Raw genomic sequence first — 20,744 nt, forward strand, 5'->3', positions numbered from 1 at the left:
GACTGACAAGACCTGCGACACAACATGCGACTCGCATGTTCGACATGCGACTCGCACATGGTGTCGCATGTGGCGCCAGTCCAGAATCTTCTGGGCAATTATATAAAGACCCAATTTCGTTTTTAACTCATTTTTTCACCATTTTTGGTCCTAAAACCCTCTAAAAATCTCTCTAACATCTCATCCACAAGAAAATCAAAGGAAACCAAGATTAACAACATCAAATTCAGGAATCAAAGTGTATGAAACTCAAGTAAGATTTATCTTCTTCAAGAAAATCCTAAGGAAGGTGATGTAGGGTTTTGGTGCTAGAAGGGGAACTCCACTCAAGACTTGTTCAATCACTATCTAAGGTAAGTTTCATAACTTTCTCATGATGATTAAAGTATTGATAAGTTAAAATGCTTGGATTGAAGAAGAATGTAGGAAATGGGTCCTGAAAGGTGAATAGTGTCATGTTTGGATAGTAGTTGAATTGAATCATGAATGATAGGGTGTTGTGAGTATGAATACGTTATAAATGACATGTAAACCATGAAATAGGTGTGATGTATGAGAAAATATGATGATGAGCTAAAACCCATTAACGTGAGTTAATTGGAAGAAAATGGTGGATTTTGCTAAATGTACATAAATTACGATTGTGGATTGTGTTATTGTGAGTAGTATTGTGAGTGTTGGGAGTTGAAATATGACATGGGAAAAGTAGTAGAAACAAAGGATATGCTGCCCAAATTCTCCTAGAAATAGTGGGCACGTTTAAGTAACCGATTGGCTAACGTTCATGCGACTTCTTGTGAAGGTAGAAACGTGAGCATCGAAGGAGAACAAGCGAGTGACTGTCATTAGCCCATAAGGGCAATTCGAGCCACTTTGATAATGACAAGGGTAGGAACAAACACTTTCTTAACAGAGGGCAAAATCACTCCAATGGTCTAGGGACCTTTTTTAAACCATTACCCTGGTTTAAAATGTACTGTTATTATGTTTACACTCACTGTCTAAATGAAATAGTGAATACAATGACTTTTCTGTATTCGCAGTAATTTAAGATCTTGAATTGGTATTTACTCAGCTGGTTAGTTCTTCCTTTGCAGGTAATTAAAAGAAAAATGGTGATTGGTGATGATGGGGTTGGAGAGATTATATGGTGAGCTTAAAGATGGAAGTAGAAAAAAGTCCCGGAAATGAAGCATTGAGGAGCAGTTATTGTAACAAACTCTCAACACCATAAATCTTGGAAATGGCACTTCAGTTTCATGTTGCCAGCAAAGCACTCTATTTTTATGGCGTGCATCACTCGCCAAGATGTCACACTTCATTCACAGTTGTCAAGAACTCCAATGAAGTGATCACTTATAGCCTCTTTGGCCAAGCTTATTTTTTCTTCAAAAGTACTTATTTTTTCAATAAGTGCTTATTTGAAGAAAAAAAAAAGTGAGGTGTTTGGCCAAGTTTTTGAGAGAAAATAAGTGTTTTTGGAGAGTAACAGAAGCAGTTTTTCAGAAGCTAAAAAAAACTGTTTTTGCCCAAAAGCACTTTTGAGAAAAATACAAATAGAAACACTTTTTAAAAGCTTGGTCAAACACTAATTGTTGTTCAAAAGTGTTTTTTTAATTAATTGTCCAAACATAAACTGTTTTTCGTCAAAAGTGTTTTTTTGAAAAGTACTTTTAAAATAAGTTAATTTTAGAAGCTTGGCCAAACAGGCTATTAATCACTAGTCTGTGGCATTTTACACCCTTAATGTGTGCTCTGTTTTGTGATTTGCACCCTGTCTTTTTATTTTATTTTATTTGACTTCAAATTTTTGCAAAACAATAAAATTACTCTTTTTATAAATAATACATGAGGGCAAAATGGGGAATACAAATAAAAAATCATTAAATAATAAAAAACAAATGATATTCAATCTAAAGAAAGCTTAAACAATTCTTTTTTGTCTCATTCCACTGCAAATAGGGTACAAGATAACATCTATTGTTTTTAACTTAAAAAATAGCATAGTTCCACTACATGTCAAGTCTTTAACAAGTCTGAGTATATTTTTTCTTTGCAGAGTAGAAATCAAATGATGGAGTAAGGAAACAATGACTCAAAAAAAACACAATTGATTCCTTGAGTACTTTTGTTCAGTTTGTTCCAAAGAATGGAACAACATCCTCAAGGGTATTTAGAGATAATGTTTTCATTCTTTAGCTTTCAATTTCACAAACTTATAATTCCTCATGTTGTTATATCTTTATGCCAATCTAGTCTTCTATCAAATTGATGAATACAATATTTGGAAATTTTGCACTGTGATGTGCAATTGATCCTAGTTTTCATTATGCTTTATTAAATTGAAGAGAAACACTTGTAGCTTTCAGTAATGCTAATTTTATTCAAAAGAGTAAAAAGAATAGCATGAAAATCACAAAATAGAGCACACATTAAGGGTGCAAAATGTCACGGACTCCTTAATCACATCAAATCCAGTTGGTCTTTTCCAAAACCATGGAGTTTAATCGTCTCAAAAAGACATTTTTTGTCGCTCAAAATCCAAGAAAAGTATAACCTTGAAATCATGCGCACTTGGCTGAGATCAGAGACAAATGAAGATAGCGTGCCATATACGGTTAAATAGAAGACTCAGTTGTTATCCTTACGCTAGGTTTAGAAACTTGTATGTCATTCAAGAATAAGTGCGAGACTAGATAAAAACAACAAAGGGTTAGGTTTCTGGACACATCTAATAGTCTTAAAAGAATATTAATGACAAACTAATAATCGCATGGAAAATGACACGGATAGATAAGATTCGTAAAGCAAATCCTATTTAGTTTGGATTGATCCTCAGCTGATTGATTGACTTGGTACAGGAAAATTTGTAGAGAGCAAGGCCAAGGAGTGCAACATTTTGTCAAAGTTTCTCAAATTTAAAGAACATGAAAAAGAGACCAACCTATGAAAAAATGATTTACTCACCACAAATTGTATAATGCCAGTAGGGACCAATTTAGTGTTCTGCATTAGTTTATGAAATTAGCTTCAGAATAATAACAAGGTCTGGTCATTGTGCAGAAAAACAAGAGCTAAATATCATGAGCCAACGATTTAAGTTTTTAGTATTAGACTTCGGGAAGGAAAAATGTTGTAAATACTCAATAAAAATGATGCCTTAGCTGAGGAGCTTTGTCCATCGAATGATTTCCACCGTTCGTACTGTTACAAGTGAATCAAGCATGTCTCACATCTCCTGAGTCAACCTATCCTTATACTTCAAAGAGGTGGGAGGTTGACACCTTGTTTTCCCTTTTCTTTTTTCCTATGGTATCTTCTAGTTTCAAGATCAGCTTATGAATACCTCCAAGTATGCAAATTACCAGCTACGACGGTAAAGCCTCTGTAGATCCTTGCAGTGCATACATGTCCATGGAAACAATGGAGGATCCAGACAATAGGAATGAATACAGAGAGTCTCGCAGAGATGACATTTGACTAGTAGGTCCTCTGGTTCTCGACAAGAGCATTGACAACAGACCGGAGTTCTTGATGACTACATAAACCGAAACGACAAATAAAAGTGAGCTCGGCAAACTGAAACGCAAGATACAAACACATAACATACTTCACTCCTGTTATTCCACTCCTGTTCTTCTCTTCTTTGTGAATGTTTGGACAGACACAGGCTTTAGGAAAAAAGTAAAGCAACTCAGGGAAATCATCAGAACATGTAGAATAAACAACCGCATTGAAAAAAATTATTCTAGAGTCTTTTCATGTTGCTGTATCGCACACTGAAATAAATAACATAGCTGTTTTGCCATTCAATCCTACCGAGACTAACCCTAAAGAGCAGTTTTTTGATGTACCACTCTGCTACTCATTTTACTTAAGGCGTATTTCAACCACAACAGCCATTAAGGATAGACAATGACAATACATATGGAACTCACGGCAGGTGTGACCTCCAACATTCAGGGCGTATCTCGTTCCGTATTTGCAAACGAGATACTTTAACCTACGTCTTTGGCTTCAACCTATATTAACTAGATAGAAGTTTTCAAGTGTAAAATTGTTTTCTTGGTTACTGGTTTTTGAAAAGTCTACAGTGCCAAAGGGAACAGCCCTAAGTCGGCTGTGGACAGGTAGTTCTATAAGTAACCGTGCTTCAACAACAGTGTGAGGGCAGCTTTTTAATACAAATTATGAAGAATCAGATGAGCATCAGAGGTTGTGGAAGTAAGAACCTACTTTGATCTAATAACATAGAACCTACTTTGATCTAATAACATTGAATAGCTTGATACAGGAAACTAATATGTCCCAGTCACTCATTACACCAAAAGGGGAATAGGCTATTCATGCATCCGACTTTTGTCTGCACCTGTAGGAAGAGAAGGCACATGGATGCAGAAAAGGTAACCAATATTACGGTAATACATGTTCTTCGATGGCAATGATGAGATATAGATATTCACATCAATTACAGCACAAACAAACAGGAGGTAATGTTCTCCACCATACAGAATAGAATGAAAACTGCCATTGAACTTACATTAGAAGGGAATCTTGGTGTTTCACCCACGGGAAGTATATATATGTCCATTTCTGGATTGTGGTCCGGAATAGTTTGGGTGTATATCTTCTGATCAGCAGGAATTGCATCATCAACCTTTCTAATGGCAACAAAACTAGCCTTGCACAGAGGGCATGTTGAAACTTTTCTGCTTGCTGCCTATGATGAGGGCATTGTGGAAAGTAAATATCAATTGCAACAAAAAAGAAACATCCAAGAATCAGAAGCTGCACTTGCATGCACAGATGAAATTATAACATCTCATCACGTGCCAAAATTGGAAATGAAAAGAAAACTTCCACCAGACAAAATTGAAAAGACAGATAGGAAGATTTACCATATGATTGGCCCACGTCTGGATGCATGAGAAACAAAAATGATGACCACAGGGAAGCGCCCCCCTGGATGAACTAAAATCTGTCCAACATATGACACAGGATAATGCGGTTGATGTAGACAATTTGCACATATTATCACTCTCATTTTGGACCCCATCAACAGCTGGGCATGGCTCTTGTTGATTTCCAGTGAGGTTAGACGAGGCACCTTCGACATGTAAACTCTGATCACCAGTAACAAGAAGTCTGTTAACTTCAGTTTCCTCAATACCATCTAGGTCTATGCTACTTGGCTCCGACTCATAGCAGCTAAAACAAGATCCATGACTGTTGTTCACAGAGATTTCAGGCATTTCAACATCCAAGTTGTAAAATTGAGCTGAAGATTCAGGTTCCTGATGAGCTGGTATTCGGGATTTCTGTTTATCTGAACCCGGAATAATCTCCACAAGATCCCCATAATTGTTCTTCTTCACCAATCTACGACTTCTGCGAGAAGTTTCTGAAAATTCGGAACTTCTCTTCTTGGGTTTAAGCGATGCTGAAGAGGGAAAATTCAGTTCTTCAATCTACACCAAAAAAAATTAGGAAAAGAAGAGTATCAATTAAAGTTTGGAAAGTAATACATCAAATAATGACAGTCATAATTGTTATTACCTCTGTCCTATGTGAGCCTTGTAACGAGTGCTCATCAGAACAATATTTGCTGCTGGAGGGGTGATCCCTGTTCGTAATATTGGCATTTGATTTCCTCCTTGGTCTATCCTTGTGTTTACCCATCTCAGGAAACAAATTCTGCAACCAGTACCATACAAGCAAGAAATGAAGCTGTGTTTTATAATGGTTTTATATAGATATGTTTCGGCACACATTTTACAGTACAATATATATCCAATAACTAGAGTCATGGAGAAGTTTGGACGAACATTTCTATGAAGTAATATTTTAAATCGGAATGCAATTTAAGAGTACATATGCACACTTGAATTAAACTGAATCAACGTGTTGTTTTCCTTGATTACCAAAATTGAGGTGCTAGTTCGATGAAAATTCTTCCAATTCTTTTATTTTAGATTTGACAACTGACCTTCAGCTCCTTTTACTGAAAGAAGAAAAAGAACTTTTTGTCTACTGCTCAATCAGACCAAAATCAACACCAAACTTGAAACTTGTATGAGTCATTTGAAATAGACGGAACAAAGTAAAGTAAGAACATCTCTATTCAAAATCATAAATCCATTTTACGTGAAAATTCCAGAGCAACAGACTGCAGTAACCAGCCACATAAAGGCCAACAATTTAAAGTTCTGAGCAAGAAAGCCATTAAGATGGTGGATAATTGAGTCCAGGTATAAAGGCAAGAGAAACGAAAAGCAAAGAAAAAGAATAAAGGAAACTAGTTTGTTTTCAGAAAACTAAAGAGAAAGGAAATAAATGAAGAGCAACATAGAGTTAGTTGTTCCAGGTGGCTGCTATTTTAAGAATGCAAAGGTGCTTTTAAGGAGTTAACTCAGTACACAATTTACAAAGATGTTGACCTGCTACCACTAGACCGGTCTCCTATTTTATATTACATAGCACTTTGTTATAAACTGTTTGAGTTGTTGCCATCCCTACCTACATTATTTGACCACTGCATTTGTTAATTCTCATCCGTCTCACTGAAAGAGCCCCACATTTCACGACACATTGAGACATGTATTAAAATCGGAAGGGCACAAGATCTTCCAGACTAAGCACATACTGAAGTGAGGTTGGTGCATGATCAACTTCGACCTACACTGCACTAACTCTTTTTGATAAATGACATAGATTACAATAGTTACTAGCCAAGGCATACAACATCTACGGCATGCATCGATAAAAAATTGTACTGGACGAAAGTTAGCTATAGGATGAAGTTTGCACTGCAAAGTTGAAGCATATATCCAGGGACAGCAGGTTAACGTGGTTCAATTGACAACCCAAAGGCACATCTTTGAGCTTGAACTTTTAAATAAATGCACTTTGAACTACCCACGAGATCTATTTATGAAAACGATAAAGAGCATTGACGAAAAATGAATGCACCTCTTTTAACAAAGTTGAATCCGTCCAAGAGTTGAAATCCTCTTCAGATTCAATATGAATAGCTGGTTCTTTGGAGTGATTCGATTGTATAGTTTCTCTAAAAAGTGTATTATCCAACATTAACGGCCCCACCTCTTGGCCGCTGCAAATAATGAATGCCAAGGGATAAGGCTCCAGCTGTAGGACTGGAGATATAATTGATAGTAAGCAAGCTATACAACCAACTTTCAGATGAGCAATACAGTAGCTATCAGACAGGCAAGTTACAAAGAAAGAAATTGCTACATTCTGCTAATAAATCAAATGTTGGTTAATAAATTATAAGCTATTTCGGTCTGATGTACTTCAGAAGTAAGAAATAGGAATGACTGTTACAAGCTAAATTTTCTGTCTTGAGAAGAATGAATGAAATAATACTGCAGATAGACTTTTCAAGAGAAATCTGAAAAGGATAATGTAGTCATGCATATACATTTTCTCTTTAGAAATTTATAAGCACAAACGATATTGATTAGCTAACTTTTTGTCTTTTCTTGATTCACAGCCATTAGATGACTAAACAGAAATATTTATGTCAGTAGACATCTGGAAGCATAAAGATCTCATCAAGTAAATAGCATCAGCAGAACATGACATTTTAGTCCAAAAGTAATCTAGATTTCAGAGAATAATGAAAACATTCTCTATCAAAATTTCATATTATTTTATCTAGTTTTCTTCAAATGAAATGGCCTGCGCTTGCTATGAGGATCACCTTCCCGCAACAGGCACCCAAAGATCAAGTCCAGTCCAAATAAGTTTGCCAGGCAAAATAAACACTAGTTATGCAAACCAAGAGAACCTAAAAAGAAAACCATTGCAGTAACCAGTAAGCCAGTATTAAACTCTCTCCATTTCATTTTGTTTGTTATAGTTTTGACTTGGCACAAAATTTAATAAAGAAAGGCAGACTTTCGAAGCTTGCGGTCTTAATAACATTTGTGTGGCTATAAACCTTTTATAACTTGTGTCCTTAAACATGTCATAACATTAGTATGGCGATAGAAGCTACTCATTAAGGAAATATAGGAATGGGCCATTCTTTTTGGGACGGACTAATAAGGAAAGAGTGCCGGAAAAAGTGGAACGGAAGGAGTATACCATTGAAATGTGTAGGGAGCCTCCGGAAGACGTCTTCCTTCGCTAATACAATCTTCAACCCACTTATGGTTGATTATTGATATTCTGAACTTTTTGGCAAGCTCATATTTCTTCCCTTCAAATCTCCAACACACCTAACCAACAGGAGCAGCATACACATTAACACCACATGGATTCACCAAACAACTTGTCTAAATTTAAGCATTATCTCGAGGAATGGCTCTCACGTTATGGCACCATATTGGCAGAAAACACCGAATTTATGAGAAAAGAACAGTTAAATACCCAAAGGACACGCCAATTGAAGGTGGGGCAGCAGAAACTTATATAGTATTTCTTATACTCCAATTGGCAGAACATTTGACCTTGTAAAGAAGAAAATCAGAACGGTTGTCTGAGTAATTTCGGTAGATGTCTATTTTTTGCAGCTCACAAGGTGAACAAAACCACCAAACCTCCAGGTTTAGCACAAAAAATCAACCTAAGCAGATTATACTTATAACTAGATTTATTTAAAGATAGTTTACCTCACACATAGTGAAGGTCCAACCAGGCAACAATAGACACCGAGATTAATTTTGTGATACAATGGATGTAATTGTGGCTTCTTGCCCATTAGACCATCCATTGCCCCCAAAAATCTTCTTGCAATACCTTTTTTTTTGGGGATTATAGTGTCGCGATTTGTTGAACCAAAATGCTATGATGCCTTCTACTATTAATGAAATACTCCCTCCATCCCAATTTAAGTGTTTTAATTTGACTGGGCACAAAATTTAAGGGACTTTTGAATCTAGTAATCCTAAATTAAAAATGTGTGCAATGTAAGGTGTTGGAATTGTCAACTCACTAAATACAGAAAGAAACACTCTTTTTGGGACATAACAAAAAGGAAAGTAAGACACCTAAATTGGGACGGATGGAGCACGAAATGTTTAATACTTTCTTCAATAAAATTCCTAGCTTCTTACATAACAAAGAGAGTAAAAAAATTTCAACTTTCTGGTAAATAATTGAATTGGGATAGTGAAACCCTCACATACCAAATGAGTAATCGATTGGTTCATTGAGCCGACATAACTTGCACCGCTCTTATCTATCAATTTGATGAGATTAAACCGCTCCGTACCATGGTATCCACTCACTGTAGCTATCACTGATTCCATGCCTCGGATCGGTAAACGCACGTGCACTGAGTACAAATGAATATGAATTTCAGAAATATTGTATAAAATTGAACCCTATATAGAACATTAATGATGTTTCGCAAAGTATAGAAAGTGATTTTTACCTTTGTTATGCCGTTGATTCGCATCCTCCTCTTCTTCCATGGAAGCGTAATGCCTTTGCCGGGAAAGGCAAATTTTTGAATTTGCAAGCACGCGGGTTTTGAATCAAAGTATGAAAATATATTTTCGGGTCGGGTCTGGGTTTTTCGTGGTCCGACCTTTCTAGTAAGACTTTTCTTCTATAATCGAATACCGCCATTCATCCATCTAATTTGCAAAATATGGACAAAGTGTATAGGCATGTATAAAGTATATATGTATACTATACATGCATATACATTATCTATACGACCAAAGTGTATAGACAATGTATACTTTGGCCATGTTTGGTAAACTAGGTGGCCGAAGTGTACATGAGTACCCCTTTTCTTTTCCCATGGTGTTAGACAAAAGTTTTATGTTTTCTCAATTAGTACCATTTTTCGCATAGCTGACAACAGGTATGGAATACCAATTATGCAAACATTGAGCATGAGATCACCTAAATTAGCATTTAAATGCACTGCGATTTGAATTGTCACGTCGTGAATATTAGACTGCCTCTTAGTACTATTTTTGTCCGCATGCCCATATATGAAGAATGAGCTTAAATTATACACAGGAAATTTTATTTAGGAAACAGCCAAGGAAATTTGAAGACTTGAGTTTTAATATGTTTTAGATCAAATATTTATATTCAACGAAAGAGAGCAACATTCTCAGACGGATGATTAAATTAGTGAAAATAAAGGAGAAATGGTCGTATATATACTGTATTCTTCAGAGAGAATTTCTTAAGCAACTCTAATCATTATAACACCATTGACATCGACATCTAAAGCATCTTTGCATGAATGTTTACAGGAATATATATCAAAAAAAATCCAACCAAAACTTTAAGGACAAGTAGCAACAAACACTAACGTAGTGCAATGTCTTCCAATTTGATTGCCAATCTCTAGCTGGAAAATTCACTATATTTCCTACCGGTACAATTTTCTGGTGTTTATAGATTCAACTATTTCTCAAGACTATCAACTAGAGATATCTATTGTCAAATATACCAATCATCCATAAGCATTACTCAATGTCATCTACTTCAAAACACACTATCATGCCTAAGAGAACGTATTAGGCACAATAAAAGATTGTCCAGAAGAGCTTCCATTTTCACTGCATAACTTGTTGAGCTCAAGGCTCACCATCAGCTTCTGTGAACTTTTTTGGCAAGTAAACCGACCTCAATTTAGATGGTACTAGACAATATCATTAAATGTGAAATATGAACTCGTAGAGACTCCTAAAAGAAAGATCAAATATAGTTAACTTGAACCTACTACGCAGCTCATCGACAAGCAAGATTTTCTTCTTTTGCATTAACCAGCCTCAAGTCACTTCATGCAGTGAATAGATCTCTAGGGAGACTGCTAATAGTAAAATTGAAGTGAATGCTCAAGATAAATAATATTCCTCAAGAATTAAAACAAAACTGGAGCTGAAATCATCTACGTGCTGGATTTCCTCCTTGTGCTGATGCATCGTACCCAGGACCAACATGACCAGGTGAGGGAGCATGACCATGAGGGGTATTTCCCGTAGGTGCTACCTGTCCTTGAGTTGCAACACCGCCTTTGGATGATGCATCGTAGTTGGAGGCCTTGGTGGGATCATAACTGGCTCCCCTTTGCACATCATAACGAGCTCCTCTCTGAGCATCATAAACAGGTGCTCCATATCCATCATACCCAGGTCCTCTGTAAGCTTCATAACCCGCAGCCCTCTGAGCATCATACCCAGGTCCCCTCATTGTATCATATCCATGCCCCCTCTGAGCTTCATAAGCTGCTAAACCGGATCCTCTCTGTCCATCATAGCCAGGACCACTTGGTCCCATTTGTGCTTCATAACCATGTCCAGCGGGTCCTCTGACTCCCCTTTGTGCATCATTACCGGACATATTTGATGCATCATAAGGAGGCCTGTTTGACGGAGGCACAGACTGAGCTCCAACTTGCGGAGATGTAACCGCAGCAGCTGCTCCAACATTAGTCCCTGTTGGTAGGGGGCCTCTGCCCTGCCATGTAAAATGTAGAGATAAGGTCAGGTATTGGCACTCGCGACAAACAATAATGAAGAACATTCATTTAATCCAGAATTTAGACAGGAGACACAGTTCCGGTGAAACAAGGGACTTCAATCTCTCTTTAATATTTGATAAAGAGACTTCAGTCCTCTTATCCGCTTATTTTAAACTTCATGCTATTGGACCTCAAATAATTGAACCATACATCTCTACTCAGCAAAATAGGTTGGGCAAAAGAATGAATACAATAGCAAGTTTGGAATTACACTATTTGGTTAGCAGATAGTTCTAGATAACAATCAAATGTGTTATTGCAGCAATCTAGTTTATTCTTTTTAAAGGCTTAATATGGTTTCAAGAAACGTCCAAGTGCTTTTAATGGAAATTTTCCTTTTACCTCTACATCAATCAAATTCAGATGGCTCACCTGACAACCAAATAAACTAGTTGATTAGGAATTATAAATGTTCAAATGGAAAAGGAAGTTCAAATTTAAAATATCCATGAGTGATGATTCCACAGCAATTATTCAGGCACTTATCAGAAAGAGTTGCTAATGTTAGAGGAGAGGTTCACCCTGGCTTTAAGAGTCAAAATCTATGTAGGTAAACTAATTATTAAAATTTTCACTTCACAGCTCCATTCCCCTTGTTTTTTTTCCCCTGTTCTCCCATTCTTTGTATCTTCAAACCAAATAGTTTTGATCAAAAAAGAGAACACAAAGATCTATATCTATATAGCAATTTAAAGCAGGGACATGAAGGAGGTGATGTGGCAGTTCCTAAGACTAGAAAACACATTTATCTTTTTTCTCCTATTTTTGCTTTTTCCCATTACTTTCCCCTCTTTTTGTTTTGTTTTGTTTTAACTTTTAAGAAGCCAAAAGTCATGTCTTTTAGAATTTCACACATTACTTCCTTTCCAAAGGTCTACTTCTTTTAAAACTGTTAACTGCCCTATATCTCTTCCTATTCTTTCGTCCATACTAGACGTACGTAATCTCTTCTTTTCATAATGCTTCCCTCTTTTCAATTCCTTTTTCGCTCTTCTTTCTTTCACTTGCCAGCGAAAAAAACTTCCTCTTGCTCTTCTTAATATGGTTCTTCATGAAAACTTATCACTACACACAATCAAGTTAGAGATCAAGATGCTGCAAAATCTTTATGAACTGCTAAAGGCAATTTTTCTTTCGCTGTAATTTGTTAGGCTTTTTTGTATAAGTGGTATGAATTTGTATTTAGTATTTATCTAATAACAATTGAAGCTTAAGATATATTATAGTATAATATTAAGATCAACGAGATACACGATGCTTTCTTTGTATCTCTTCCTTTGCGTTGCTCTCTGACGATTACTATTTACAGAAATTGTCCTGTCTTAATAAGTATTATCACAAAATTCGCTACAACTTAAAATTCTTTTCCTTTTTTCAGTTGTACAAGATGATAACATAAATTCTTCTGTTTCGCTGGCTTACTATTGAAATTTGTACCATAATTTAGTGGTTGTGAGTTGGTGATTAAGAAGACGCAGTCTAAACTCCCAAATATAGGTTAGCATCTGTATTTATCAATGTGTCCAACTGTCTATCAAACTTTGATATCATAAGTGGATCCATGGGCGGAGCTTGAATCCCCTTGCCTTCTTCGTATGTTTACTTCTGTATATTTTGAATCCCTTAATGAAAATATTGAACTCCTATATATCCTAGCAAAGTTCGTGTTCTTTTAGAATGACAGTATTATATTTCCTGCTCAATGAACATGTCGGAATATCCTACATAAATTATTTTCCATGTGATTATATTTAGTTATTTTGTTGGCCAGTTTGATTCTAGCTAATCTCAAATGTTCTGGGAAAATTTACTGAAACTATACAGCACTTTTGGCAAACACATTTTTGACATAATGAAGGGAGGATATTAATTTTGATAATGAATTATAAAATTATTACTATAATCTATGTTGCTCGGACTCTTCAAAAATGTCAACGGGTGCATGCCAGATTCTCCAAAAGTAGTGTTTTTTTGGAGAATCTGACACGGGTACGGCATTGAAAGTAAAGAGTCCGTGCAACTTAACATATAATAAGTAAAATAAAGATAGGGTAGGAGATTTAGGAACGGAAAGTAATTAATTATACTTTAATGGATTAATTATGTCATTGATAACTATTGCCATATTTTAACCCTCAGGGGTTGGCCTGGTGGTAATTGGCTTGAGCCTTGGGGTGCTCCCTTTCAAGGTCTCAAGTGGGTTTCGTTCGAAACCCACTGGGTGCAAACAATTTCTGAGGGCCATCGGACTGGGGTAAAACCCTGAATTACCCGTGGTGCACTTGCGGGAAACTCCTTGCCGAGGGCCTGTGCACCCCCGGGATTAGTCGGGAAGAGACCCGGACACCCGGTGCTTAATCAAAAAAAAAATAACTATTGCCATATTTTATCAGCTTTTGGAGCTTTCCTCACTTAAGGAAAAAGTAAAACCTATTTAGAAACTAGGAATATAAAGAAATTATGATCCTATGTTATGAATCATTTTTTCCTTTTACACTTAATACGTCATGTCACCAATATGGAAAAAATTAAAGGAGGTTCTCTAAGGTGTTTCAAAAGGAGCTCTTTTTTTTTTTTTTTTTGAGGAGCTAATTTTGTTCCATGAATACAGAAGTGTCATTTTACTTTGCGTAAGAGGACAGTAATCATTTACTATTAGTCAATGATCTTTGACTCTTTATTTGACTTCTAATGTTGGACTAAGCATTTTTGCTAAGCATTCAATTGAACGTTGCATGATCTTTTTTTCTCAGTTTAATTATCTATCAATATGACTATTAACAATATTTCCAATGCATAGCGGGAGCTTAGTGGACCGGGCTTCCCTTTTCTCCTACAAAATAGGGAGGGAGGAGGCACGTGAATATCGAAAGCAGTTAGGGAATGAATGTATTACAATCAACAAAGAACTTTTCCAGCTGAAAAATCTGAGGCTAAGCTTCATGATGCCGACCTTCATCGATGTGTCTTTAATCTTTTCCGATAATTTAATTTCTTTTCAATTAGATGATAGTCTTTTATTCCTTTTTTCTTTATTTTGAGGATTTAATAAAATTGTTTTTGGTTCTTTTTCTTTGTAGTCTATAGATAAAATGATATTTTTGGTGTCGGTTGGAGTTGGAGTCCATTAACCGATACTTTCTATTAATTTTGAACATTATATTTTGAAAATTAGTGAAATTCAATATCGACTGTCAGATAAAAAATATCTTTTATTTTTAGGCTTTAATTTTAACTAAAATAGTTTGAATCAGGTGACATGGAGAGTTTTGGAATTAATTGGAATAATATTTATATTTCTATGTATAAACATTAAAATCTTATAAGTTATATCACGATAAATTTATAGCAAGATCATATCGTAAGTTCACATTTCTATTTTAACCGAAGTGCAGGTAAACTGACTAGTTACATGCACAGTACCAATATCCACCAGATCAATTCTGAGTTTCTGACGAACAAAATTTAGAGAACTTGAAGTATAAAGATAGCATCTAAAACTACATAATAAGTCTTCAACTTCCTCAACTCAGAGAGAATAAACGTAGAACTAACGAATACATGAAGAATAACAGATTAAAAACCTGATAAATTCCATAGCCATCTGCATAGATGTTTTGTCCAATAGCATAATTATTGGCAACATCATTCTCATTATATCCAGTTGAACCACCATATGGCCCACCTGCATATATATATTAACATAAACGTAACAATAAATTTTCAGCAACTACTATGTCCAGTACAATAATAAAATAAAAAAGACAGAAGCGGCTAAACAGATGCACTACCTGTTTGTCTGTCAGAGTTAGAAGTGTTGGTTAACTCTGCCCTAAGCTTTTCCACCTCTCTGGACATAGTCATGTAGTTCTTCTCCATCACTTGAAGAGATTCAAGATGATCACTGTACAATTTCCTCTCATACTCATAGGTAGTCCTGTCAACGAATTACGCAATACCAGACATCATTCGATCAAACAAGAAGTTAGCATCCATTGAAAAGCATTACCAAAAATTACTTCCTCTCCCCTCTCCAATGCTTGCATATGATAAGCTATGTGTAGACATCCTTGAAGTGCCTCCTAAATCATTTAACCTCAAATAACTACTATAAGTCTAAAATGAATTAACCCCCACACTGAGTTAAATCCTTTAACCAAATTTGTGTAGCGACTACTACAGTGAGAGATTGCTCAGTTCCTCCACATAACCATATGATTCTACAAATACTCGCCCCATGATGATTTGTTTGTCACGTCATTCAGCTGGAAAAATTTTGTTCTAATTTAGCGGAGGGAATCTGATCCGTGACTATGATGTCGGCTTGGTAAGAAAAAAAACCTATGGGTAATTCAGAACTATGATCCTTGGGGAAAACTCATATTAGAACCAATTCACAGGTGGATAGATTTGCTCATATTAGCTTTGGACCTGAAAATAGAAGGTGCAAAACTAGCAAGTCATGTCACAACGGGCTGGATGGGTGGGGTGAAGCGGGTCATGGGCCCTGCAGAGAGAGAGAGAGAGAACAATTTTCCATTGGTATATAATGTTTTACGTAATTCACAGGCATAGTCTTAGTGTTCGGCTGTTTTAATTTATAATATCACTATTTACCGGTTTCAATATATATATATATATATATAAGTTCACAACTAATAGCTAGAAGCATTAGATGTTTTAATATTTTGGAAGTCCCTAAATCAACCTGCATATACATTGGAAGTTCATTAATCTTTAAGGATATTTAGGCCCAAAAAGGAGTCATAGAGCATTACTTTTGAAAAAAGGCATACAGGTATACAACTATTTACGTTGTTGAATTTTCGGAGTAACAAATGGTGTACACTAAAAGGTTTCTAAAGGATAGTGTAATATGAATGTATCTCAGCACAAAGTGTAACTTTTCCTACCAGGATCTGGACATCCATTACAGCTCTAATTACGTCAGAAGATCCTTACTTGTTCAGTTGCATTTCAGCTCAATAAAATAGAGAGTTATCAAAAGAATTACCGGCACTGCTGATACTCCTTTTTTAGGCTCTCCAGCTCAGCTAACAAAGGAGGAATCTGTTGCACATCTGTGTGAGCCCTTTGAAGATCCCGAGTCAGCATTTGCACTTTAGCAACAAGTTCCTGCCTTGCTGCAAACAAAGAGCGAGCTTCACCTTGTGCTTGCGGCAATTCTATTTTGATAGGTTCAGTAGCTTGAAGTTCAGCCTCTATCCTAGAGATTTTTTCTGTAAGGCCTTTAGTCTCTTGTTCCCTGTTAGCCTTGATTGTTTCTATCTGAACATGCAACATTTGCAGCTCATGTTGTGCAGCAGCTAGTTCTCGCCTCAAAGTTACATGGGTCGAAGCGAGCCTCTGATTTTCTGTAGTAAGTTTTTGCATCTCAAGATGCTGGGCGCCAATCTTCTGTTCCATAATCTCTGGAGGAGGTAGCCTGTCAAAAGGAGGGAAATCACCTGGTGGTGGGTTGTGCATAGGAGGACCAAAAGAATCAGGATACATCATGCCGGGGCCGGGAGGTGGACGCCGAAGGTTGGGAGGTGGCCCTCGACCTTTGCTTCCCATCGAGAGATCGTACCAGGAACCTGTAAACAAGATGTACAATTACGAAGCATTTAGAAGGCATCCAAAAGAGTCTCAAATTTCAATACAGTCTATCAAAAAAATCAAGAAAGATAAAACTTGTTTCACAGGATATCTGGAGATGATAGAATGCAGGAAACCAAAAGTAGCATTGCCACATGGTTTCAAAAGGGGGGGAAAAAAAGATGGAGCACTTGGAATTGACACCGCATTTGTTCGTCTCTTTCTTTCCTATAGCACATAACCCATATACTGACCTGTTAGCAAATCCAAAAACTCTAAAAAGTCAAAATCCCAGTAGTCAACATGCTACATCCCCTTCACTTTAAAAGGCCAAGCAGACAATTCTCCAGGACAAACTATTACATTCCCGGGACTTGAGAAAACAATGCCACAAAATTATATGTTTCCTATTTCCGGGAAAAAGAAAAAGAAAAAAAAAACAGCTTTATACCTCCAAGTTTCATAGTATAAGGTTGACGACAATTAGTTCAATCAACCATCCAACAATAATCCACTATTCACAGACAATTCAACAACCTTGGATGTGAATAGCAAAACACAACATCCCAAATGATCAGATTGATATACATTGTTTCACACAAGACAATTAACTCAACCACAATCCTTATACTTGATATTTGTTCGAGAAAATGACCAAAATAGTCATTAATCTATTGGGGCTACTTTCTTTTGGTCCTTGATATATCTCTCTTAACAGGTACAGTCAATAACCTGTAAAGACTATTCCCGGTCAAAAGCATTCATCAAAATTGCAGCTAATGAAATTAGAAATTACTCATAACATCTTTGGTCGATAAACCCCGTGCCCTAATTTTCTACATAAGCTCTCTCTTCATCTCTTTCTCTTGATTACCCAAAAAAACGCACTTTGCTGCATAAATAAGTGCACCAGAATTAACTCAAATGCCCCAATTTTTTATTTTTTATTTTACTTAAAACAGACATCAATGAGTGCAGTGAAGCTGAGAATAAGTGCACCATAAATTCACAATTTAAATGCACTACACAGATATAATGATAAATGATAACTACAACCATACTTGCAAAACTAAATGCGTAACCAAATTTAGAAAAGACACAGAAAAATTTGTACATTACATAAACCAAAAGTTGTCAAAGTACAAGGTTTTATAACAACAGAAAGAAAAAGGTTCTTTCAAGGTAATCAGCCTTGATTACCTTTACACAAATTGGGGCTTCGAAATCTGCTTCAATTAGGGCTTCGAATCGGAGCAATCATAAAAATTAGGGCTTTGGAGAGAACGAGCTCGTGTGTCTTAAGAGTGATTTTTGCTGATGCAAAGATAAAGCTACACTATGACTAGACTACGCAAAGAGAAGAACTAGGGCTAACTAGAATATTTTTTCATTCAATGAAATTAGGAGCCAATATACGCGAATTAGGAGTCAAGGACTAAACTGGAATAGGAAAACTTAAAATAATAAAGTTAACTAAATGAATCATTTCAACTGATTTAAAATTATGAGATGAAATGATGATGTTTTGAAGTTAAAGTTTTGTTTGGACATATAATTTGAAAAAAAAAATTATAGACATAAAGACTCTATGAGTTATGAAAATCATCAAAACTTTCCCAATTTTTATACAATCTTACCAAATGAGTAAGTCATAATTCGTAACAAAATTAATATGCTACTAGACGACCTTTTTAAAAAAAACAACATCAATTGATCAAACTAATTGATTCAATAAAATAAAAAAATTAAATAAGTTGTAGCGTAACTACTCTTTAATATAATACTCTTACATGGTTAGTAAGAGTAAATTTGTTATGTTACGAATATACTGCAAACTTGTATATCTTTTAATATTTGATAAAAATAGTTGGTAAACATGATTGTTCATATATATACTAACTTATGGATCTATTTTTACAAACTATAAACTTATGGGTCAATGTTTACATTTAAAAAAAATTGAAATCATGATTCGGAATCCCAAATTATGCCTTTTAGAATGATTTGGAATTTCATCTCATGAAGTGGACTCAATTGCAAGAATTAAAACTCATTTTTTTGCGCGGATTGTCCTTCATTTGGGGTGGTCTTTAATCTTTGCCCTTCCAATTGGTGGTCTTTAAATTTTGGCCTTCGCTTAATACCCGAGGTTGTGGGTTCGAATACTAGCTCAGTAAAAAAAAAAAAAAAAAAACATGCAAGGCAGATGTTTGGATTCACAAGGCCGAGTTTTGCCTCAAAACTCTGCCTTGCGAATCCAAACTCTACCTTATAAATTTTTTAAAAAAAAATTATTGAGCGAGGGTTCGAACCCGAAACTGAAAATTTTTTAGTGAAGGATAAAAGTTAAAGACCACCAATTTGAGGGTCAAAAATTAAAGACCACCCCCGGCGAAGGCAATCCTGCAAACTAACTCATCAGCTGACTTTCTCCAGTTATTTCCACAGTGCAACCTTGTAAGCCCATTGTATCCATTTTAAATTGAACTATTTCTCCTCCGTTAAGCACAACATCCTTGTTCTCCGTCTTCAGAATTTCAGTTTTTGTATCCTTACATGTTTTTCATTCAAAACTTGAAGGTTAATTATGTATTATTTTAATCGTATGATTGAATTATGAAAGAGTGATCTTCATGCTCAGCGGCGTACGTAGGATTTATTGTCAGCGGTGTCAATATTTAAAGAAAAGAATAAATTGAACAAATTAGAGGGAAGAATTAGTTTTAGCATTACTAATCTAGTTGAAATTTAGTTAAACTTATTTAGTGTCTAACGACTATTCAAAGGACGTTGGTTGATTGGTTTTGTTTGATGTTTTGGGAAAAGGGTCTAGGGTTTGAATCCAAAGAGCCATTTCGAGTCTTGCCAAGAGCTATTTTTTTTTAGCAATTAAACTTGGGTTTAATGCTACCTAACCGAGGCGTTTAACCAGGAAGCCATGGAGTATGAAACAAGGGTGATTTTTTTCAGCGTCACCACTGCTCGGCAGTCAGCGTCACAGCCAACTTCAACCTTCGCACACACACTCACTTTTGACACTTAGATTTAATTTCGGGTCAAACACAATGAAAGGAACACACAATGTTTACAGGCAATGCCCAACCTTTTTATTATCTCTCAGATATACAAAAGGACTCACGAATTTGGAGGCTTACAAAACTGAATAATGCTTTAGCCAAATTCTGTCTACTTTACAAACCTACCAAGGTAGTTACAAGCAGTTACAAGGGGAGGGGCGTGCATGGCATGTGCCAGCATTTACATTGGGATAATGGCATACAGATCCTAAGCCTAACATTTCGCCCATGTGGGCAAAGCCTTCAAAAACCGACCCTAACCGTCGCACATGTTGCGCACACTGTGTAACTGATGCATGTGCCACGCGCATGGCCCTTCTGCATGTGCCGCGCGCATGCCTTGCTCATGTGACGTGCACCTGCCTCGCTCATGTGCCTCGCGCGTGCCTTAGCCTGATTTTCGCCTCATAGCTTCGCCCAACACTTAGAATATTTTTCGCCCATCTTCATGCCAATCCCATGCCAACACCGTGCCAACCCTTTACCTTTCCCATCTGCCTTGGCCCCAGCCAGCCCATGTCAATGCCCATGTCAATGCCCATGTCTGCCTGTGC

General features: G+C 36.3%; 2 protein-coding genes and 1 long non-coding RNA gene across 3 annotated transcripts; 1 reads left to right on the plus strand and 2 right to left on the minus strand.

Moving 5' to 3' along the window:
- Positions 1 to 844: 844 nt before the first annotated feature.
- On the plus strand, positions 845 to 2,300 carry LOC132623222 (uncharacterized). Its single transcript, XR_009576158.1, has 2 exons — positions 845 to 973; positions 1,098 to 2,300. It is a non-coding gene; the product is annotated as an uncharacterized LOC132623222 (long non-coding RNA).
- Positions 2,301 to 3,015: 715 nt separating this feature from the next.
- Positions 3,016 to 9,756, minus strand: LOC132623345 (uncharacterized). Its single transcript, XM_060338087.1, has 8 exons — positions 9,401 to 9,756; positions 9,153 to 9,301; positions 8,110 to 8,243; positions 6,970 to 7,111; positions 5,557 to 5,694; positions 4,899 to 5,468; positions 4,541 to 4,720; positions 3,016 to 3,538 (listed from the first exon to the last, which is right to left on the minus strand). Exons 1-8 carry the CDS (start codon positions 9,438 to 9,440, stop codon positions 3,362 to 3,364), a joined length of 1,530 nt encoding a protein of 509 aa, XP_060194070.1. The 5' UTR covers positions 9,441 to 9,756; the 3' UTR covers positions 3,016 to 3,361.
- A 969-nt stretch (positions 9,757 to 10,725) lies between these two features.
- Positions 10,726 to 18,511, minus strand: LOC132621438 (protein FLX-like 2). Its single transcript, XM_060335706.1, has 5 exons — positions 18,314 to 18,511; positions 16,530 to 17,112; positions 15,307 to 15,452; positions 15,100 to 15,200; positions 10,726 to 11,451 (listed from the first exon to the last, which is right to left on the minus strand). Exons 2-5 carry the CDS (start codon positions 17,090 to 17,092, stop codon positions 10,879 to 10,881), a joined length of 1,383 nt encoding a protein of 460 aa, XP_060191689.1. The 5' UTR covers positions 17,093 to 17,112; positions 18,314 to 18,511; the 3' UTR covers positions 10,726 to 10,878.
- Positions 18,512 to 20,744: the final 2,233 nt, after the last annotated feature.

Source organism: Lycium barbarum, chromosome 12, assembly GCF_019175385.1.
Source record: "Lycium barbarum isolate Lr01 chromosome 12, ASM1917538v2, whole genome shotgun sequence".
Classification (NCBI taxonomy): domain Eukaryota; kingdom Viridiplantae; phylum Streptophyta; class Magnoliopsida; order Solanales; family Solanaceae; genus Lycium; species Lycium barbarum.